The sequence below is a fragment of the Microtus oregoni genome, unplaced genomic scaffold (genome assembly GCF_018167655.1).
Source record: "Microtus oregoni isolate MIOR12 unplaced genomic scaffold, Mior012 000008F_ref0000371, whole genome shotgun sequence".
Lineage (NCBI taxonomy): Eukaryota > Metazoa > Chordata > Mammalia > Rodentia > Cricetidae > Microtus > Microtus oregoni.
This window is the reverse complement of record NW_024543067.1, coordinates 17,037,474-17,061,458: the sequence shown is the minus strand read 5'-3', so window position 1 is coordinate 17,061,458 and position 23,985 is coordinate 17,037,474. Positions and strand designations below refer to the sequence as shown.

General features: G+C 40.5%; 2 protein-coding genes across 3 annotated transcripts in view; both read right to left on the bottom strand.

Annotated features, from left to right (window-relative positions):
* The window catches only part of Rad54b (RAD54 homolog B), a 63,692-nt gene that overhangs the window by 22,213 nt on the left and 17,494 nt on the right, over positions 1–23,985 (bottom strand). For both annotated transcript variants that reach the window (XM_041657806.1, XM_041657805.1), the window contains 3 exons: positions 6,974–7,168; positions 5,135–5,416; positions 1,832–1,994 (listed from right to left, as the gene is read on the bottom strand). In XM_041657806.1, the coding sequence (XP_041513740.1) occupies positions 1,832–1,994; positions 5,135–5,416; positions 6,974–7,168 (640 nt within the window). The remainder of the gene's footprint in view (positions 1–1,831; positions 1,995–5,134; positions 5,417–6,973; positions 7,169–23,985) is intronic.
* On the bottom strand, positions 12,312–22,822 carry LOC121451962 (fibrinogen silencer binding protein). The gene is made up of 2 exons (XM_041657807.1): positions 22,417–22,822; positions 12,312–17,455 (listed from the first exon to the last, which is right to left on the bottom strand). Exons 1-2 carry the CDS (start codon positions 22,788–22,790, stop codon positions 16,915–16,917), a joined length of 915 nt encoding a protein of 304 aa, XP_041513741.1. The 5' UTR covers positions 22,791–22,822; the 3' UTR covers positions 12,312–16,914.

Sequence of the window (23,985 nt, the reverse complement as noted above, 5' to 3'; positions counted from 1 at the left end):
ATAGAAGGTAGATGGTACCTATGAAAAGACATCTGAGATTGACCTCTAGTGCCCATGTACACAGGCACACGAGTGCATTCACACACACACATACATACACACATACACATGCACACACACATACATACACATATACACATGCACACACATATACACATGTACACACATATGCACATATATACACACATACACATACATACACATATACACATGCACACACATATACACATGTACACACACATACACACACATACACATGCACATACACACACACCTACACATGCACACACACATACATACACATATACACATGCACACACATATACACATGCACACACATATACACATGCACATACATATACACATGCACACACACATACATACACATGCACACACATATACACATGCACACACACATACATACACACATACACATGCACACACATACACATGTACACACATATGCACACATACACACATATATACACATACATATACACACATACACATGCACACACATATATACACACACATATACACACATACACATGCACACACATATATACACATACATATACACAAATACACATGCACACATATACACATGTACACACATATACACATGCACACACACATACATACACATATACACATGCACACACATATACACATGCACACACATACATACACATATACACATGCACACACATATACACATGTACACACACATGCACACATACACACATATATACACATACACATGTACACACATACAAATATACACACATACATACAAAGAGGATCAATAAGCTCATTAAGAGTCACTTTCTGTGGGCTCTGTTCTGAGAGGAACGAAGACATCAGTGCAGGTTTTACTACTCCTTCCTGAGTGCTCTTCAGAACTCGGCCATGAGCATCCTTCAGATTACTTATGATCCTGCAAGATTCAAGTCAAAGAAGCCGTGCGTCCCAACAACCACACTTTTTGTAGGCACGCATCTTCGTGAGCAGAGAAGTATAAAGAACGTGGATAAGTTTGGAATTAGATCTGTAAGAAGCAGTTCAGTTTGAAAGTGAGGGTTAGGTGACAGCCCTGGTGGGGCTGGACAAGTACGTACAAACCCTGGATTCGATCCCCAGCATAAAAGTGAGTGTGTGTGTGTGTGTGTGTGTGTGTACACATCTATAAACATATTAGATGTACATTTGTTTGTTTGTTTGGGGGTTGAGACAGCATTTCTCTGTATAGCCCTGGCTGTCATGGAACTCACTCTGTAGACCAGTCTGGCCTGGAACTCAGAGATCCACCTGCCTCTGCCTCCCAAGCGCTAGGATTAAAGGTGTGCGCCACCACCGCCCAGCTCATGTACATGTATTTATATTACAGGTATATTTTAGAAGCCATATGGTTTAGAGAAAAGAGCTTTCAACCTAAAGGCTGATCTTTTGCACTCCGTATCTAATGCTGCCTCTTACTAGCCATATAACTGGGAAAGTAAATCTCTATTCTTATCACTGTCCATAGAATGAACCTGGTATTTTCCCTACCTAACTTACATGGTTTTCATGAGAAACAAGTGAAAATAGTACTTATATAAGACTAAAATAAATGGATAGTGTGGGGGTGGGGCTACTTAAGGTCACTGCTCCTGAATGCCCACTTCTCAGCAGGACATCCTGCACATGGCTTCCACCAAACACCACTATGGAAAAAATGCATGCATTTAGTACAAGCTGCTTTTCCTGCCAGCTAACATTTATGGTGCAGACTTGAGGTTCATTCTATCAGATTCTTCACAAAATACCTAATTGTTGCCATTTATTCTCCTACCTCATTCCCATCACACACTCATAGAGGAAGATGACTCCATCTCTCTGATGCGATCGGAGGTGACGAACAAGGTGAGGGTCTACCACCACATCCACAAGAGGGGAGCAGTTCCTATTGAACAGCCGCTGGTGATTCTGGTCCGGTTGCGGCATCACTAGGGAATCTTAAAAAGAAGGTCCAAGTAGAAAGGCAATATCACTTTCAGTTACAACATTATCTCATTCCCATTACTTCTACACCAGAACAGCTTGTCATCGTGATAGGGTGAAGTGTGTGTGTGTGTGTGTGTGTGTGTGTGTGTGTGTGTGGACTAGGGATGGACACACACCTATGATCCTAGCATTCCAGAGGCAGAAAGAAGAGAGGGAATTCTGGTCAAAAGAGGAAAAACAGAAAGAGAAAAAAAGAAGAGGAGAAGAAGGGAGGGAAGAGAAAGGGAGGGGAAGGGAGAGGAAAGGAGAGAAAGTTGTGAACGTTATATTCTCTGACTGCCATAGACAACTGAAATTCACTTTTTTCTAATCGGTAAGCACAGCATCCTATCTCTCAGAGAACAGAGAGCCACTCCCATTTGAAGGCATGGGTAAGAATCTGACAAGATGCACTTGCCAGTGTTCAGATTCTCATTCTGCAAGACTTCCCAAGCTGCTTTTATCTTAAGGTCTGTACAACAGACAGAGACCATCACTTCTGATAACATTAATCAGAACTGAGAGAGAATTAAAAAGTTCCCATTGATTTAACCGTTATTATTGGCTTAAAGTTAACTATTACACTAATGAATGTCAAATTCATGAGCTTTTGCAAAGCAGCATGAATTGACCAGCAAATGATAAACTAATTTTTTAAAACAGGTAACACCACTTAGAGGATTCACTAAAATACCCTCCAAAGACAAAAATCAAACATAAGATGACTGACAGTTGATCAATCTGAAGATAATTAATCTATCAAAGTTGGTTGTGGAGTCTGCATGTTAGCAACATAGCTAAAACTTAATTCAATCCAAGAAATAAACAAGAAAGAAAAGGGGAAGAACAAAGGGATGAGAAAGAGAGAGAAAATAGATTCCAGTCCATTGAATAAACATCTACTGATTGTAGGATTAGCCATGGTCAGAGAGCTCAGCTCAGTTCACAGTTAGCAATGACCCATTCAATCCATCCCAACAGATTCCTTCTTAAAACGGCTGCTTTGTGTTTTATCAGTATGTAATCATCGGCGGATGCTTTCTTCTATAGCCTGAGAACTCTCCCTCCTAATTCAAAGGTTAAAATCATAAAGATGGCTGTATTGCAGGAACAGATGGCCCTAGACATGATCACAGAAACCCAACAGGGATCCGGTTGTGGTAAACACTATGATCAAAAGCAACCTTTGGGGGAAAGGGTTTTATTTTATCTTACAGCTTATGAGTCCATCACTGAGGGAAGCCAGGGCAGAAGTCTGGAGGCAGGAAGAGAGGCAGAGGCCACCAAGGACACTGCTAACTGGCTTGTCACCATGGCTTGATTGTTCAGCCTGATTTCTCATAGCATACAGAAGCACCAGCCCAGGGGTAGCACTACCCACGAGGGCTGGGCCCTCCCACATCAATCGCCAATGGAAAAATTTAAAATGCATTCCAGACTTGACCAGAGGCCAGCCTCACAGAGGCCAGCCTTACAGAGGCCAGCCTTACAGAGGCATTTTCTCCAGTGTGGTTCCCTTCTCTCAGATAACTCTAGCTGTGTCAAGCCGACATGAAAACCAGTTAACACACTGCTAATGCTCACAGCGAAATGCTGCTCCTGTGCCAGTGGCCAGGACAGAGGAGCAGCAGGTGGCACCTGAGCTTCAGGAGTGTGACCCACCAGAGAGCAAGACGGGGGTGGGGGGGTGGATCACTGACAGGCAAGGTCCCAGGGGCCTTGGCTCCAGAATGTCTCTTCTACTGCTGTGCCTTTGCATGTCTGCCGCCACCATTTTTCTCTGGCATCTGGAATGGTGTGAATGGTGTGGGTGATCCCCACTGCCTCTCATGTAGTGTGGTTATCTCATGGAAATATCCCATCCTGCTGGGCATGTTTACCTGTGGATTATTATGAAAATGATTTCTTCCTAAGCTATGCTGTTCAACTGAGGCAATGATTTTATACAATAGTGTTAGTTTAAATAGAACTTTGATGTAAGGTTTTTAACAAATGTAGTAAGGGATTATAATAGAGGTTAGTTTAGTGGGAAAATTAATACAGGTAAAAGGAGGATATAGTGTTGTTCCCTCTCCTGACAAAGCAGGGGCTGCAGCGGATATTTGACTTCAGCAGACAACTCCCAAAGTATTTGATTTCAGCACTATTCTTTATGTCAAAAGGTATATCTGAATATAATCTTCACCTATAATTTTCAATTTTTTCCTTTTTTTCTCCACCCTCCCCCACCTCCCACCCCAATGTGGGATTCCCCTCTGTATGTTGTGAATACCACTGGTTAATAAAGAAGCTGCTTTGGGCCTACTGCAGTGCAGAATAGGGCAAGGTGGGAATTCCAAGCAGTGAGATATAGAGAGAGAATAGGCAGAGTCAAGGAGAAGCCATGTAGCCGCAGAAGACAGACACTGGACGCCAGACAATACATAGATTAATAGAAATTGGTTAATTTCAGATATAAGAGCTAGCTAGAAATGTGCACAACCTAATAGGACAAGCAGTGTTTTAATTAATACAGTTTCTGTGTGCTTATTTCGGATCTGGACAGCCAGGAACAAACAAGCAGCCTCCACCTACACCCCCGCCCCAAAGACAGGGTTTCTCTGTGTGACAGCTCTGGCTGTCCTGGAACTCACTCTGTAAATAAGGTCGGCCTTGAACTCACAGAGATCCGCCTGTCTCTGCCTCCTGAGTGCTGGGATTAAAGGTATTCCTGTCCAGCATAAAATTTTGTTTTTAATTTTGTATATGTATGTGTGTAGGTGTGTGCATGATGTGGAACGGACATGAGACCAGAGGACAGCTTGGTGGAGCTGGTTCTCTCCTTCCACCAGGAGGGTCCCAAGGATCAGATTCAGGTCATCAGACTTGGCAGCAGGTGCCTCTACCCACTAACCCATCTTTCCAGTACCTCACCTGAAAATTTTTTTGTTTTATTTAGTTTTTGGTTTTGAGACAGGTCTCAAAATATAGTTCAGACCGGTTTTCAACTTGCTATGTAACCCAGGCCTGACCTCAACCTTTGCAAATTTTAAAACGAAATTTAAACACAGTTGGCATGACAAAATCTCTGGACAATGAACACAGAAGGCTTGGGTTATCTTTACAATCTTACTTGGTGTGTGTGGGTCATGGCGGGGCTTGCAGTTCTGCCAATCATTTTGTCTGTTCTCCTTTGACTGACCAGACTGGCACACACTTTTGAAAGGGTTGGAAAAGCATTTCCTGGCAGCCTGGGAACTTGGGACTGCAGGGCTTCCACATCCACGCTGAAAACACTTGCCGCTGCTGAAGTCATCAGAAGAGACTGTACCCAGGATTTCCACTTCTTTCCCTCCAATCACCAGTACTTGGCCCTCTTCTATGTTTTCAAGCTCTTTGAATTTATATCCAATGCCTATAAGAAAGAAAATAAATGAATTGAACTGACATTCTAAGAAAACTTAGTAATAAAATAGTCAACTGCCCATGACCACACAGAATAAACACTGTATTGTGCATACAAATTACGCTGTATATCTCATTAGCCAGAAACATAATGTATTATTCTGATTTCAGAACAATGACAGATGAACAAGCCGATGATGCAAGCGCAATTCCCAGAACCCACATCAAACACCAGATGTGTCTCTGTAAGGGGCTGCCCTGTGTGGGTGCTGGAAACTACTCAGGTCCAGAGAGCAGTGTGTACTCTCAACAATAACACTCTCCCCAGCTCATTCCCAGCATGCTTATGGTAAGATGGGAGACTTGGAACAGGAGAATTGCTCGAAAGCTCTTGGGCAAGCTATTGGCTGAAGGAGCTCCCGCAGCACATACCCATACACAGAAATATGCATATATACACACAATTAAAAATGAAATGTTATTATAATTAACATTAAAAGTGTCATATTTTAGAAAATACAACCAAATACTTACAAAACATCTCACCTTCAGATTTCCAGTGGTGTCCCCTGTGAAGCATGCTCTGGTCCCTTAACACTGACACTGCAGCAGGGAAGAACACTCACTGGACGTTGTCTTACCACCCCCTAGTTATCAGTTACACTGCCTTCTCCTTACTAAGCTACAAAATAGATATAACACATAAAGCTATGTGTTCATCCCATATATATAACCACTATATATAAAGCTATGTGTTCATCCCATATATATAATCACTATATATAAAGCTATGTGTTCATCCCATATATATAATCACAATATATATAAAGCTATGTGTTCATCCCATATATAATCACAATATAAATAAAGCTATGTGTTCACCTCTGAATCTTTACTCCAACATAGTAGCTGGCACATGAGCTGAAAAGCAAACAAGCCATAAACCATATTTTAAGTGAGCGAATGAATATGTACAACAGATTTTATAATCTGGCCAAACCCAAACCTAAGTAATAGAGGACAATACATCGAACTCTCCAGTGTGGAGCACCTGGACCTGCCTACGGTGCCAATGGCGCTGCACTAGGACGAGCTCCACGGGAATGCTGTGCAGCGCTAAAAACGGCACCGCCCAGTCTGCTGTGCATCTGGTCAGGTCTAACCCTCATCTCTGTGTTCTACAGCTCAGTCTTTCCTGAGCGGCACGGAAACTGGATAGCACTGAACTCCTATCAGCGACGGCCTTTACTATCTCAGTCACTTCACACTGGGGGTCGGGGGTCATGACAAACTGCTGAATCTCAGGAGAGCGCCAAGACAGCGGCAGCTCGTTGGTGCCTATCAGACAAAATTAAACATAGGATGGAATTTGCCCAAATGAGCTAGCATGCTCACGAAAGCACTGGGTTTGCTATTATGAAGAATATGATGTAGCACACATAGTTGGGGCACAAAATTCAACAGCACCCAATTGTCCCTTTATAAAACCCAACTGTGCTTCAATGCACAGCCACAGACAGACACTAATTTCAGAACAGACCATAAGACAGGTAATAGACCAAAATACCTCTTCCGATATCTTTGCCTTCCAAATCTTTCAGAGTGAAGGACCTCCCTTTTACAATAAGAATAGCATCGCCTTCCCATTTCTTGTGCTTTTTCTTCGAAGCTTTACACCAAACAACACTGAAATATTTAAGCAAGCTACTAGGTTCCTCTTCTTGTGCCTTGGACTCAATAATTTCTTCAGAGGCCAAATGAACTAAAATAAAAAATAAATTTAAAACATTATTATTGAGAATGATTTTAACATTTAAGCATCAGGATCATTCAATCAAAAGTAAATGCGTCCGTGAACATTCATGTCCGTGAACATTGGCACCTTCACCGGTGGGAACAGTTTCATTAACATTAAACTTGATTGTTGGTAGTCATAGATTTCAAATATATGTTTTAAGGTTATAGGGGCTGGAGAGATGGCTCAGTGGTTAAGAGCACTGACTGTTCTTCCAAAGGTCCTGAGTTCAATTCCCAGCAACCACATGGTAGCTCACAACCAACTGTAATGAGCTATAATAGCTTCTTCTGGCCTGCAGGCATATGTGCAGGCAGAACACTGTATGCATAACAAATAAAATTTAAAAAAAAAGAAACCCTGCGATAAGGTTATAAAAAGCTCTCAGCGAAATAAGTAAACCGCAGGAAAGGTCGTTGCAGAGAAAAGCAGATTGTTTTCAAGTGTTCCAACTCTTCAGTTACTGCCACAGCTCCAGATGTCAGTAACTACTCCAGGCTGACTGCCCCAAAGCCATCCTGATACAGATTTTATAACCTGTCAATAAACAGAGAGCATCTATCGCTTCCTCTTTGAAGCACTCTTCCATTTTGTAACACCCTCTGAAGTCCCTTACTTCCTTCACCGAGTGCCCCATAGTCTTTGTCAGTGTTTCCTTTTACCTTTATAGAGAGCTCTTAAGAGCTGAATTGAGGGCATTCGTCTCTCACTGCACACCTTAAATTAGCTAATCCTCCTGTGGTTTCAATGCCTCGGTACCAACAGCTTTTCCTGCCCCTCCCCATGGTATAACAGGCTGGCCTGGAACTCATGGTCCTCCTGCCTCAGTTTCCAGAGCGCTTGGATAACATGCACCACCAAACCAAGAGTTCCTTCTCTGTTCTTCGAAACTAAACTCCATGTTTATTACCAATATCTATTTTTAATGTAAATGACTGGATAAGACTCCTGTTGTTCCTAAGAAAGCACTAAGTCCCTGTGGCAGGGCATTTTAGGGCTTTTCTGTGTGGTGGCTAATCTTCATCATCGACCTGACTGGACTTCCAGTCACCACAGAAACACACCTGAGCACACCTGTTTCCAGAAGGCTTTGACTGAGCAGGAATGCTCACCTGAGTATGTCTGGGACATTCCATGGGGTCCCAAAGTGGACTTAAAAGGGAGGAGGGAGCATCAGCATCTCTCTCGGCCTCCTGAGTGCAGGTGCACTGTCATCAGCAGCCTTGTGTGTCCCCTGCCTTGATGGACCGACCGCACACTCAAACTGGGCGGCAAATGAAGCCCCTTCCTCACAGACGCCATCTTCCTCTCACATGCCTACCACAGGCTAACTTCCGTTCGCTCTTCTATGCACATGTCCCAGTTGCCAGGTGAGATCCAGTTGCCCTATTACCTCAACATTATTGGGACAATAAATTACCTAAAACCTGAATGTCCACCTTTATCACTAAAGAGACCTGAGAAGGCAGATCTGCTTTAACTTCATGTATGAACGTATGGACAAACTGACACTCTATGCTTTAACTTCATGTGTTGACGTATGGACAAACTGACACTCTATGCTTTAACTTCATGTGTTAACGTATGGACAAACTGACACTTACTCTATGCTTTCATTTCAGGGTTTTAAGCACCTAAAAACTACTTTCCATTGAAGAAGTAACTTTAGAAAATGACTGAATTCATTTCCATTGTTGTTCATTTTTATCTTCATATTAAAGGCTTGTTATCTTCAGATCAATTTTTTCAAAATAAAGTTTATAAACAAGATTTGATCAGTCACTTTTTGGTATTTTTTCTAAACCAGTGGTTCTCAAGTCTAATGCTGCAACCCTTTAACCCAGTCCCTCATGCTGTGGTGACCTCCAAACATAAAATTATTTTCATTGCTACTTCCTAACTATAATCTTGTTGCTGTCATGAATCGTAATGTAAGTGCCTGTGTTTCCGATGTCTTAGGTGATCCCTGTGAAAGGGTCATTCAACTCCAACCACTGTTTTATCCCTTTACTTTTTCAAGACAATCCTTACGATGTAGCCCAGGCTGACCACAAACTCATGGTCTAGCTATATCCATCATTTCTAATTTTGCTAACAAAGTTTGCATACCTAAACTTTATCAACATTGCATCAATATACCAATTTTTAGTTAGAAAACTGATTGGGTTTAAAGTAAGAGTTTATTGGTTGGACATGATGGTCCACTCTGCAACCTCACCACTCAAGAGAGTTAGACCAGAGGATTCTCAAATTCTAGGACAGCATATGCCGCATAGGGAGTCCCAGGCCAGGCTCTACTACACAGTTACACAGTGAGGATTTTGGGGAAAAAAAAAAAAAAGGTTATGTGTTGATTATTTTTGTGGTGTTTGATTATCAGAGAAAGTTTTAAGGTATATAACAAAAAGGATGTTCTGATTAGTTTCTGAACACTCCTGCTCTTCTGGAGGACCCCACCACCTTGAGTCCCAGCACCCACACTGGGGGCTCACAACTTTCTGTAACTCTAGGTCCAGGGCATCTGACGCCCTCTTCTGGCCTCCACCAGCACCAGGCACACTCATGACACACAGACAAACATGTGGGCAAACACCCACACACATAAAAATGTTTAAGTGTAGGGCGTGATTGTTTTTGCATGGTTCCCAATAGTGGCCAATCTGTCCTGCTCTCTGCTACGTTACCCAGGAGAACAGAACCCTCTAAACAGTCCACAACCGCCCAGAGTTAAAGGGGCACCTCACCAAATGACTGGGAACAGCTAGGCATGGCAGTAGAGGTCTGGGGGACTGAGGAAGGAGCGGCACAGTTAAAAACCAGCTTGGGTTATATACTGAGTTCTGGGTTGGCCTAGATTTATATAATTAGACCTTGTCTCCAAAAAAGAAAAGAAAGGCTGGAAAGAAGCATAGAAGACTAAATTCTGAGAATCTAAAAAACATTACTGTTATGTCCACTGCTCCCATTTCTGAAAAAGGATAATTCGGGAAACTCAGAAATTTAATTAATATTAAAACCAACAGCCCAGCAGTATGCCCTTCTTTTGAAGATCTTTTCTAAAGAACACACACTATGGAGTCAGAGCCAGGCCCACACTGCCTGGGCCTGAACACCAAGTCTGCCACTTAGTAACTGGGTGGCTTTGGACAAAGCTCTAACTCCCGTGTGCCCGTTGGTAAGTCTACACAGTGGAAGCGGGGCAGCTGGGCGACCGCTCAGTGGGTACAGCGCTCACACAACCCGAAGACCAGAGTCAAGACTCCCATCGCCAGCCTGCAACCAGACTTAAGGAGGCAGAAACAGGAGACTCCCCAAGGCAAGCAGGTCAGCCAGACTATCTGAAATAGCAAACTCTGGGTGCAGTGTGGATCCCTGCTTCAGAAGATACGTAGAGAATTATGAAGGAACACACCCAATATCAACCTTGGGCTTCTACACACACACACACACGCTTGTGTGCACAGGCAAAACACCTATGCCCATAAGTTTCTTTTGGTTTCTCCGCGTAGCCCTAGCTGTTCTGAAACTCAATCTGTAGACCAGACTGGCTTCAAACTCAGAGATCCACCTGCCTCTGCTTCCAAGTACTGGGATTAAAGGTGTGCGCTACCACCACAAGACTATAATTTTCTTAAAATATACAATATATAAATGGCTTAGAATTGAAAATTACCTATAACTTTATTCACCTAATAAAAATAGTGAATGTCAAAGTTCAAGTGTTATATGTAAAATAAACATATATTTCTTTCCACTCAAGATCTATACAATGGAATATTATTCCACAATAAAAATGCAATGAACAACTAATAAGAGGAGAGAGGGGAAAAAAGAGAATACTAAAAACATTAAGGCAGTCTCATAATTAGGGTTACTATTGCTATGATGAAACACCATGACCAAAAACTAGTGGGGAGGAAAGGATTTATTTATACTTCCACATCATAGCTCATCAATGGAGGAAATTAGGATAAGAACTCAAACAGGGCAGGAACCTGGAGGCAGGAGCTGATGCAGAGGCCATGGAGGGTGCTGCTTATTGGCTTGCTCTCCATTGCTTGCTCATAGAGCCTAGGACCACCAGTCCAGGAAAGGCAGTGCCCACAATGGGGGGGGGGGGGGCTCTACGTCAATCACTAATTAAGAAGATGCCCTACAGGCTTGCCTGCAGCCCAATCCAATGAATGCATTTTCTCAGTCAAGGCCCCCATCTCTAAAATGATTCTAGCCTTCGTCAGGTTAACATTAAATGAGCCAGCACAGATAGGTTATTTTTTAAAGCAGTAATTAGAAATTACATGAAATTTTAAAACAGGCAAATGTTATGCAGGTGTGTTTGTTTGAACAGGGTCTTGACATAGACTAGGTCAGGCTGACCTCTAAGTTGTGATGTTCTCAGCTGCTGGAATTAAGGGCATGAGTTGGCACACTAGGTTATGCAGGATTTTAAACAGTTAACACTGGTAGATGAGGTGTGAGGAAACTGATTAGGAAAGAGTAAGAGGGAACTGGAAAGTGCTGATATTCTGAATCTTTGTTCTTTCCCAAGGCTGGAGACTGAACCCAGGACTTCCTGCATGCTAGCAAAATGACTGTAAACTCCTCATGGGAGGTAGGCATATGAATATTTACTACAAAATTCTTTCAGTGTTTTGGTATGTCTGAATAATTGGTTAATAAAATGTTTGGAGTTAGAAACTGTTAACAAGTAAACTAAAACAGAAAGACCTACTAATAAAATAAAGTTCTCATGATGCATTCGCTTTAGTTTCTATTTGGAGTCAGACAAGTTTGGCACCTAGCTCATTTGACAGAGTGCCTGCCTAGCATGGGTTTGATCCTATGCATTGCCTAAATGAAGCATGGCAGCACACCTATAACGCCAGCACTTGGATGGTATAGGAAAAATTTTAAGATCATCTACAGGTAAACAGGAAGTTCAAAGCCAACCTATGTTACATCAAACTGTCTCAAAAGCAAAAAATAAATATTAAATAAGCAAATTGAGCTGATGAGTGACATTTTTATTTGCTTTTACTCATTTATTTTTCATTATTTACAAAGCAATTAAAAAATAATATAATTTCAAATTATACCTACTAGCTTAATCAATTCAAAAGACTAAAAATACATTAATCATCCTGGTGGGGACACAAGTACTTAATATATTATTTAAAAGAACTAAATAAAAGTAAATGTTTAGACAAAGAAAACAGAGATAGTATCTCAAAAATGTATACAAAAATTCAGAACGATTCTGTTCATTTTAATTAGATTGCCTAACTTACAAACTTACTCCTGTATTTATAGACTATGTACTTCATTTACTTCTTAAGTATTTACAATCAAATATTTTATTTTGAGAATTTGTGGACCTTAAGGTTTTTTTAAGCATGATATCTAGATACAGTATATTTGGTATCTATTACAGTCTTCTAGACAATTTTAAGTTTGCTTCATCAAAAACTTTTACCTCTACTATACTACAATCTGATTTATGGCACCAAAAAGAATATATACAAATCAGTTTAACTTCCTTATTCTTAAAAACATGTATTAACAAAACATTCACTTAGCCACCCTCACCAAGAGTACACTGCAGTAAACAGGTTCCCGGTACTCTGAGAGTTAAATGTCCACTAGATGACACCACACTAGCAGGAGGCACACGCTGTAACATTTATGTGAGCAAACATGAACCAGAGGGTGACTCAAAAACCAAACTATACAAGTTGTCGCCTCACTATGCAAAAGGGGATTTATTTTGAACATTTCATGAAATTATAAACAAAAAAGCTTAGCCAGGAGGTGGTGGTGCATGCCTTTAAGTCCCAGCACCAGAGGCAATCAGATTTCTGTGAGTTCGAGGCCAGCCTGGTCTACAGAGCAAGTGCTATGACACCCAGGGCTATACAGAAAAACCCTGTCTCGAAATAAGAAGGGGGAAAAAGCTTTTCTCGGAATACTATTACATGCCACATCCACTTCAGAATATTTTATAATATATCTATTTACGTTCATACAGATAAGCTAGGGAGGGAGCAAAAGCTACCCATTATCTAAATTACTAAGAGATCAAATGAAAGCCAGGCTTGGTGGCGCACACCTTCAGTCCCAGGACTCGGAGGCAGAGGCAGCCAGAGTTTGAGGCCTAAACAGTGAGTTCCAGGACAGCCAAGACAATAATAGAGAGAAAACCTGCTTAGAAGAGGGGAAAGAAAAAAAAAAAAAAAACAGCGAGGGAGAGCAAATGAAATAATCGTTTACCACATTTAAAGTCTCTCTACAGAATCACACCTAAAACAAGAACCAAACAAACCCCCTCAGTCTTGCCAGCATTTCCCAAACTGGAAGAGGATGGCAGCTCCCTCACTGCTAGCGGAAGTTCCTCCTCAGTACTGGCTGAGTGAAACCTGTCCTCAGCAAAGTGTCCTCGAGTTCAAAGTCTCAGTACCACAGAGAAAGGTGGAGAGATTTAGCTCAATTCCCCTACAGGATCAAAGGAAAACAGTCTCAAGACGGGTTCTGCGGTCAAATGACTAATCCTTCGCTCTACTTGGGAATTCTCATAGACCACGCTTAGACCTCACTTTGAAAACACGGTTGCATGGGGGAAGAAATTAGAGAATGGGGCAAGATTATATGTTTTATAACTTTTACAATTAAAACAACACTGATTCATAAAAAACTGCAGAAGTTTACTCTGATGAATGGAATTCTGAATTTAAAATACAAAAAAAAAGTTTATTACTCTTCACAGCCCTTAACTGCTAACAAACTGTATCACTTGACACAGGAAACAGCAAATTTGAACAATGCCAGAGAAAAACGTGATTACAAAACTATATTATGTACAACAAAGGAATTTTCAAAGACATCTATTTTTTAAATTTCCACAATGATTATAGAACTAAACCATCAAAAAAAAAGATGTACTTTCTTTAAACACTGAATTACTTTCTAGAAACATTTCACAGAATTTGTTTTCCACAAAGACACTTGTAAATGGGTTTGCTGTACAAAGTCAATACTCAGACTGGATGTTTACCACACCCGAGCGGCAGCATACTGAAATAATGAGAATCATACTTCATATAACTTACTTTTAATAATTTCAAAAAGATTTCTACTATAGACATATTTACTAAAAATATATTACCTCAAATTAGAAGATCCATTACATTTCAAATGAAATAGCACAGATTAAAAAGGCAAACTGCCAGGGAACACACATGACCTTGAACACTGAGAAGTTGGTAAACAAACTACTTCTATGGCTACATTTGATAGCTTCTACTCAACTCACATTCTTAATCATGTTATCTCTCTAATCAAAACGCCTTCAACAGCTTCTCACTTCATATTCAGTTAAATGTGACTCGTTAAAAACAGCATTTAATGGAATCCCTAATTTTTGTAACAACTGACATTTTATCCATATTACACTCCGGTGAGAAGCGGACATAATTTAAGCACCAAGTTAATTCTCACCCTTTAGCATCAGAATCCCCAGAGGACATTATTCCCAGAGGGCTGGATCCCACCCTAGTTTCTGACTCACTGGATGGATTTACAATTCTAAGGAACTAACAGAAGGCCAGTTCAGGACTGACACTATTGTCTTAACTCTAGTTTTGTGGTGTTCTGGACAGACGCCCTAAGTCTTGATTACACCAGTAGAGCCCTGAATCATCCATCGGCCACAATCCTCACCTGGGCCTTTTACTGGGACGACCACTAACCGGAAGCCTGAGAGCTGGAGGCTGGCGTGCCCAAACTGTTTTAAAAGCATTCTGAATGACTTGCAAACATTTAAATACTACAAATTTTCACAAGAAATACAGATTCCTGACATATTCCTGCATGTTAAATTTCAACTTGAACCAAATAGAAGCTACCCAATGTAGTCAAGAAAGATGTCCACCAGGCACCCCTTATGCAGCACCCCAGAGGTGGACGATCTCTGTGAGGCTGAGGCCAGCCTGGTCTACCTAGAGTGTTCCAGGTCATTGGAGTTACCAAAAGCCAAGACTTCCTACCTATCCTCACTTAAAACTGCCTGGCTTAGACAGCATTTGTGCTTGGACACTGATTCACTCCATCCCATTCTGTGAGTGTTTTTGCAGGAGCTCACTCTGACATCAAGTACCCTTTATCCCCACTATTTCTGAAACTCTACCTGCCCCATCCGAAAGTCTGGCTTTTTAAAGTCTTTCCTCATCAAAATCCCAGAAAAAAAGACACACATTAAATATTTAACATAAATTCAATATGTAAGATTTATGAAAATCAAGATTTTATTTTTATGAATATACAACAATATTTAAAAACCATACTTACAAAAATCTACGAGTTAAATGCTATGTAAACATGATCTTGGCTACTGTCATTCTAAGTAGTTTTCATTTTGTTTAATTCTAATTTTACTACAGTTTCCGGAAAAACACTGAAAATGAATTAAGGTAATTTTAATCACATGGCCAAATATGTAATATTTTCAATAAAAAGACACGATCTCTTTTCTCAGGACAAAGGGCAGGGTAGAGACACAACTCCCCAGACTTCATGACCCAACAACATGTAGCAGTAAGTTCTCTTTTGGTCACCTGGAGACGGCTCAAACACACCAGGAAAGTGCTCTACCCTTGAACTACAATCCCCAACCCAAAAGGTGATTCTAATTAAATAAATTCTCCTAATTAATTAAATAAATTCTGAGATGTTTTACTTCTATAGAATAAGGAAAAATTACTACCACTATCACTCCCTGCTTCCTCAAAAAAGAAAAAAAAAAAAGAACTAAGTACTGCTACTTCTCTGCCATGAAAAGCCGTGCTACCTGAAATAAATTATGGCGTCCTTCCTGACCTCAGTTTCATTACCTCTAACCAAAGTGTTCTCCAAATACCTCCAGTCTCTAAAGCTAACACCACTCTTTCAAAAGATAAAGACAAAACCAATGTCATGCATACTCATTTTCTGTTACCATTAGAATAGCACACAACTATAATCCTAGTATTCAGAAGGCCGAGGCAAAAGGAGCTTGTACTCCAGGATAACCTGGGCTACAGAGTGAGATCTTGTCTCAAAAAAAAAAAAAAAAAATAGGACTAGGGATATAGCTCAGCGATAAAGGTGTGTGCTTACCATCATGTACTTGTTCCAACACCAACACATACACATATTCTCTCTCTCTCTCTCTCTCTCTCTCTGTGTGTGTTTTAACTCTAACTTTCAAAGTTGTAGCTAAAACTGTTGAAGATTCAGTACTTTGAAATACAATTTATGCATTTCACAATTGTGAGCATTCTGTTTTGTTTGACACAGGATTTCACACGCACAGGCTGACCTTGAAATTGGGACCTGTCTCTCCCTCTCCAGTGCTGTGGTCACAGGCTTATGCACCAGATGCAACTCTATCTGTATTATTTCTCTAGTACTCAAAACAAAAGATCATAAAGTCAACAGCTAAATGCCTTAGGAAAAATTAGGGCGAACAATGAACTGGATTATCATGTCAACCAATCAGTAAATTTTAGTATCTAAAGAGAAAATTAAATACTTAGAAAATTGTGTAAAAAAAAAAAGTAGGGTTAGGGAGGAAAAGAAAACCACGTTAAAAGCTTTTTTCTAAGAGAGATTAACAACATTTTTATAGGACGTGTGCTCAACTTCATGATATTCCCAAATTAATTCTGACAAAATTAAAATTATCAAACTGAAAACTCTTGGAGACTACTACATTCGGGCAGATTATGCCGTAAGCGAGAGGCTTTCAGTTTCTCCACTTCAATCTTTGCTCTGAGCAGCTCCTCCTCCAGCAGCTGCCTTCTTCTCAATCCATCCCTCTTTTCCTGAACATACAATCCGAAATTCTTTTGATTTTCTAAGATTATCTGATGTTCCTCTTTTAACATTTGCAGGACCTGAGGGTCATATCTTAGCAGAGACCTAATGTGTTCTCCACTTTCACGATGAAAAAGATCATCTCTCCTTGGAACAGAAGATGGAGATGATGTCATTCTCATATCAACAGAGGAAAGTGACGGAGACAAGGGTTCTTCCATAACATGTACTAATTCATGCTCTTCTCTTTGCTCTAAAGCATCACTGTGTTGAGGATTTGGAAGCACTGGAGGGGATGATTTAATGTCTTCTTCTTGCTTCACCTCTACCGTAATAGCAACAGGATGGTGACCCACCATCACCTGTAGTGAACTGGTACCAGCCTGCGCAGCCTCATCCAAGCTTGCACTATAGCACATATAAAAAAAGAACAGTATAAACAATAAACATATTTATAAAACATTTCATATTTATACGCTTAATATTTCATAATAATATACACTTAACTATAAATCTTTGAATAAAGGGTGAAGGCATACACCTATATCCCCAGCACTTGAGAGGCTGAGACAGGACAATCTCAAGTTCCAGGACAGCCTAGGCTACACACCACACTCTATGTCAAGAAAAAGAGATGGCCCTAATGGCGCACATCTTTAATCCCAACACTCAGGAGGCAGAGGTAATGAATCTTTGTTCCAGGCCAGCCTGGTCTACAGAGTGGATTCTAGGACAGCCAGGGCAACACAGAGAAAGCCTGTCTCAAAAAAACAAAAACAGAAACAAAACCAACAACAACATGGACCCGTGGGATTTTCTTGTTGGGGGGGGATTTTCCCAAGTCCGGGGTTTGTAGAAGGCATTTCTGTGTTTCCTCATCCCCAATACGGCTTTCTCCCACTGCTTTCCTACTGCTGTCTACTACCTGTTACAACTGAAGAATCGGCTTGCCTTTCAGTTCTTGAAGGGGCATTGAAAACGAACCCAATCATGACCTCTAGGCAGGGTGAGTGGTGGAAGTGCAAGGCCGATCTGGTCTACAGAGCAAGTTCCAGGACAGCCAGGGACACACACACACACACACCCTCAAAAACCAAAAAGAAAAGAAAGACCCCTAGGCTGTTTTACAATTACAGTTGTGAGCAGTCATGTGGTACTGGGAATTGAACTTTAATCCCCTGGGAAAGCAGCAGTGCTCCTAACTGGCTCTCTCTAGTAACACAGTTCCTATGTCTCTGTCACGACTTCAGCATGATTTTTTTTAGAACTCAACAGTCAGGTGAAGCTGTTGTATCCGCTACCCTCTCCCTGTGTAGTAATGGTAACGGAGCTATTAACAGACCCTAATGCCTCTTCTTGTCCCCCACTTCCACCCCATTCCCACCAAACACAGGACAGTAGCTACTGGAAGTGGAAGTGAGGGAGGGACCAGAGAAGGAGAGACAGTGAGAGGGTCCAGCCTAGGTAACAAAGATGCTGAACTTCCATCCAATATGACTGGCTTCTTTCTCGCCCACTGGATCTGAGAAAGAGACTTAGAAGCTTAAAACACAGGCCTTGTGAGCTTTTTTTCCCGCAGATAGGACCCCTGCTGATGAACTAGCTAGACAAATTCAAGGCCAGATCAGGACGTGTTTACAGTTGCCCCAATCAGCCTTGTGTGTCTTCAAATCCACCAAGGAAGGAAGTCCTTTCAAAGACTTAAGCAAACAAACTAGCCCTCAAGAAGCTGGCTTCTGCTTCCCAAGTCCCCAGTCTACTCTGCCTTTCTCTCTATGTGACTACTTGCATTGTGTGTGTGTTCCCCACCCCCAATAAAAGCCTTTCTTCAATTGCTATAAAAAAAAAATTTAAAACTATACAAAAAGTGTTTAACAGAAGAAACAACTAAGACCATGCCTTTAATAATGTATCCATTTAGGTATCTGTTCTGTTGGTGGTGCTGATAATCAAGTCAAGGTCCTGGGCATGCTCTCTTCATCCCTAGCCCTCTGTTCTTTTTTTTTTTTTAATATTTATTTATTTATTACATATACAATATTCTGTCTGTGTGTATGCCTGCAGGCCAGAAGAGGGCACCAGACCCCATTATAGATGGTTGTGAGCCACCATGTGGTTGCTGGGAATTGAACTCAGGACCTTTGGAAGAGCAGGCAATGCTCTTAACCTCTGAGCCATCTCTCCAGCCCCTAGCCCTCTGTTCTTAACTTAGGCTCTTACAATGAAATTACAAATGCTACACAGTTAGTAAAATAAAGAAAAGCTACTTTGTGAGTGTACACGTGGGCTGTGTGAGCCTGTGTGTCTGTGTGCTGTGTGCACACGAGTGTGGGCCTCACAGAGAACTGTGTGTTGTGTGCACACGAGTGTGGGGCCTCACAGAGACCCAAGCATGTGGGCTGTGTGAGCCTGCGTGTCTGTGTGTTGTGTGCACACGAGTGTGGCCCTCACAGAGACCCAAGCATGTGGGCTGTGTGAGTCTGCGTGTCTGTGTGTTGTGTGCACACGAGTGTGGGCCTCACAGAGACCCAAGCAGTACTATTTTTTTGAGGTAGAGTCTCTCTGAACCAGAAGCTCATCCACTGAACTCCAGGATCCGCCTGTCTGAGTCCTCTCAATGCTGGGGAGCTACCATTTGTAGCATTTTACAAACGGTGTCCTGGGGTCTGAATTCAGAGCCTCATGCTTGTGTGGTTCCTTATAAAGAGAACCACTCCCAGAATTAAGAAAAGTGGGAGGAAAGAAGGAAGGAAGGAAGGAAGGAAGGAAGGAAGGAAGGAAGGAAAGAAGGAAGGCAGGCTTTTTTTTTCTTACATTTATTTATTTGTGTGTGTGTATTTGGAGGTCAGGTTCTCTCTTCTCCACCTCCCCATGGAGGTACTAGGATCAAAGGCAAACTGTAGGGCTTAGCAGCAAACACTTTTACCAACTGAGCCACCTCACTAGCCCGGAAAAACCATTTAAATGTTCTCAAAGAACATTGCTGAGGTTCTTAAATTAAGCTGTAAAAAAAAAAAATCACCTGACGTTTTCTCCTGCTTTTGTTCTCCTGGACTATCTACAAATCATAAAAGCCGATGACTTTAAGGAAGATGGCAGAGACTATTTATGGGACCAAACATAAAAGTATTTCATTGCTACTTCATAACTGTAGTTTTGCCAGTTATGAATCATAATGTAGATATCTGATATGTGATCCCTGAAGGGGTCACAGCCCACAGGTTGAAAACCACTGATCTAGACTAAAGTATGAGATAAAAAAAGTTGAAACTATAAACAAATTTTACATTATCTTCATAATTTCTACTGCAAAGTACTATGTAGCATATAAAACTAGGCATTATACTTCCACATACATTAAAGATATGCTTATGCTGGATTATTCACTCCATAATGGTGAACATTATAAGTAATAAAACAAAACACTAGAGAAAGTCTCAAGAAAGATAAACAGAACTAAAAATTTCTAAAAGCTGAAAATCTAACTTAGAGGATCAAAAGATTATAAAACATAAATTATAATCTGCTATTTAGAGAGACATAAAAATATCTAAAAATCATTCTAAGTTGTAAAGTAAGTTACAAAATAGAATAGATTATTTTAAAAAAAGACATAAAACATGCAGTAAAATTCCATTCTAGAGAATGTAATCAAATTAATAGTAATATTTGTGTAAAAATAAAATCAAAATTATAGATTTCACAAACTTCTGGGATAATTAAGATTTGTGATGATCTCAGCTAAATACATACAAGCACATTAAATACATAAGTATATTAAATGAATAAGCTAACAGAAAAATATCAATGTAACATAAGTGGCCTATTTTTATATTCTTCCTTTTTTAAGAAAACTAATAAGCAGTTCAACTTAAACAACAGATAGAGAAATACACAGTCAGCTGACTCATCTCATCAGAGAGATGACGGTGTGTCAAAAACTCAGGAGGGCGTGTTTGTGTTTACGATGATCAAAATACATTCCGTGTTCACTGTGTTTTTTAAATAGACAACTAACAGCACATTGTCTGTGTATCCGTTTCAAATTATAAAAATTCAAAATCTAGTGTCCAAAAGGTGTAGTTTTCTAACAAAACCACTTTTCTCCAAGCTGGTTTTGAAAGAGTAAAATTCAAAAACAATCAGGGCAGCCTCAGTTTTCCTGTGGACACAGAGGTGGAAACTCCTACCGGTGGGTGGCCCCAAGAGCTAATCCACTGATCCCCAAGTGGGGGGCTTTCTTAAATTTATGCTACCAATTAGAAATAAGCAGGACAGAGTAAAAAGCTCAGAAATATTTCCTAATAAGTTACCAAAGCAACAGACAGGTCAGCTGAAGTTTTCCTAACCTCAGGCTGCACAAGTAATTGCAACTCTGTTCACCCAGGAAAGCACACTGCTCTCTGTGAGAGAGGCCTTCAACAAAGAGTTTACGGTTTGTTTAAATTACCTAACTGATTGGTAAAAAAATGGTGCTGCCATTTTATCTATGTCAAGAGATAAGATTTGAGTTAGTCACAGGTAAGAGCTTTTAAGATTCTGAGGCAAACAATCAAACAGAACAAGCTTAAACCAAAATTGTTTCCAAGCCCTAACCCAGGTTGCTCTTACTAAAACTGAGTTTTGTAACCTACAGAGCAATATCAAAGTGAAAGTACACCATTAATCAATTACACTTTTTTATGCAACCCGAATCTCTTAATTAGGTATTAACTTCCTTTAGTGTTTCCTTTTTATCTATTTCAAATATATTATATATTAGAAAAACTAAACAGTCTTCACATACACAATCCTTTGATTTTAGTTTTGTTAGTTCAGTGCACACTCAGGAAACATACACAGTAATCATAAAAAACAAAATTTCCATCTGCTCCAAAACTACTAACTTCACACAAATTTTATATAAAACAATTCAAGAAACCCATTTCAACAAAATGTAATCTTAAATAAAAATAATGTATCTCAAAGGCAAATAATCTAATTTTAAGGCTTAAAAAGTTTATGAGATATAATCAAAGTACATAATATACATGCATAAAAATGTCATAATAAAACCATTATTCTGTATATGCTACTGAAGTCTTTAAAAAGTTAATTCAGTGATGTCACAAGCTTCATCCCACTAATTCTCCCCGGCCTTTACTTTTAGAAACTGCCCATGAAACAGGGCGAAGACGGTGAAACCTGTTTAAATCAAGCGCAAGAGAAAAATTCCTCATAGCTTTACTTTTTTTTTTAAGAAAGCAAAACAAAGACACCATTCATGCCCCCTTGTGGGGTGCTGACATGCACATCTCTTGTCACAGCTAAGCAGAGCCCAAGAGCTAGGAGGCGCCATCATTTCCTACAACAAATAAAATAACGCTTACCTTTGTGTGTGGTTCCTGTCTCTTATCAGGCAGAAGCTGGAAATCTGGGGAATCATCTCCATGACTTTCTTGGTTGGCTCGGAAATACTGCTTTTAAAATCTGACTGGGCCTCCTTCTGCTGCAATAGCTCCTGTTTGGCATATTCTTTGAGCCTTTTGTAAAGGCTGCGAAGGCCCTGCGCTGTGCGAGGAGGACGGTCTACTCCAATTGCATTATAGTTAACTGCTATGACATCCCAACATCTATTCTTCTCCACTATTACTGAATTTTTATTAGTATGCTCTTCGAGAATTTTCACGTATGGCTTCACGAGGCTTAGCAGATCAAGCTTTTCAGATAGGGTAAAATTGGAAGATCGAGCCTTCCCTACCATTGTTCTTTTGAAATTAAGTAGGCAGCTTCTGAATCCACCATGCAGCCTTCAGCTCTGCTCAGCTCTTTTCACAAACAGAAAGATCAGGCTTAACTAGGCTAGCCCCATTTAGGCCCACGCCTACAGGGGAGGGCTTATTAAAATTCCTCCAGCTTAAGCTGACGCAGGTTTGGGAAAGCTGCTTAAGCCAAGCCTGACCTACATAAAGCTTCTCACAGAAGGCAGGAAAACACAAGCGAAACACTTGTGTGTAAAGAGAGCGGCTCCAGATAGGATTTAACGCACAAAGGTCTAGAGATAAGCACGGAACACAGCTTAAAATTGACTAATTTAGTGAGAATATTAAATGTCCACACATGTATGCCTGGCTGACAGGCTGAAACAGCCCTGCACTACCACTTTAATAAGACAAAAGAGGAACTGGTTTTGCTGTTTGTTTACAGATCTGGTAGACCAAAAACTAGGAGACACGGGGGTGAATGTAGTTTTCCTGGCAGAGCTCTAATCACTGTTTCTGAGCTGGGTGTTCTCCCTAACGAAATCTGCACACTGCTGGTCCTGCTGTCAATCAGGAATTGCATATCCTCTAGCTAGTTAGGTTACACCAGCTCAGACTGCAGTAAAGCTAAGCTTCCTCTTCATTGCAGTGTACAGCATCCCCTGCATAATTTGTCGTTCTAGGAGAAATTTTTATTGAATACTAGATACAAAAACCAGATAAAATATGCTTTATTATTCTAACTGTAATGTATATAAATATACTAGTTTGTTTTATCATATGTAGAAATTAATGGTGAGAAACAGCATAATTATGTCTTAGATGGGAGTGTACAAACAAAATCATATTTCTATTAAAGCAAGATTTTTTGTTTATCTTAGTCACACAACTTGGACTACGAAAAGAAACAATCTGGCCAGTAGCTTTCATGTTTAATCCTAGTTTAAAGCAGATGACAATCACAAAAACAAAACAAGCTTATTTGTTCCTGATATATTTGTCCAGACAGAGGAATTACTTGAAGCATGCATAAAAGACTCGTGCTACAGCAAGTGTTTCTCATGTACCTTAGGTTTAATCCCTAGCACCTCAAAACAGAAGAAATAAGTAAATGAACCAAATATGAACATATTTGATCCAGTCAAAGGCTGGCAAGAGAGTTCATATGGTGAAGGCACCTGCTACAAGACTGATGGC

Bases quoted from the DNA above. Each gene is read 5' to 3' on its own strand.
- LOC121451962 (XM_041657807.1), bottom strand. From the start codon at position 22,790: ATGGTAGGGAAGGCTCGATCTTCCAATTTTACCCTATCTGAAAAGCTT. The intron at 17,456-22,416 runs GTAAGCGTTATT...TATGTGCTATAG, and splicing joins GACAGGAACCACACACAAAG to TGCAAGCTTGGATGAGGCTG.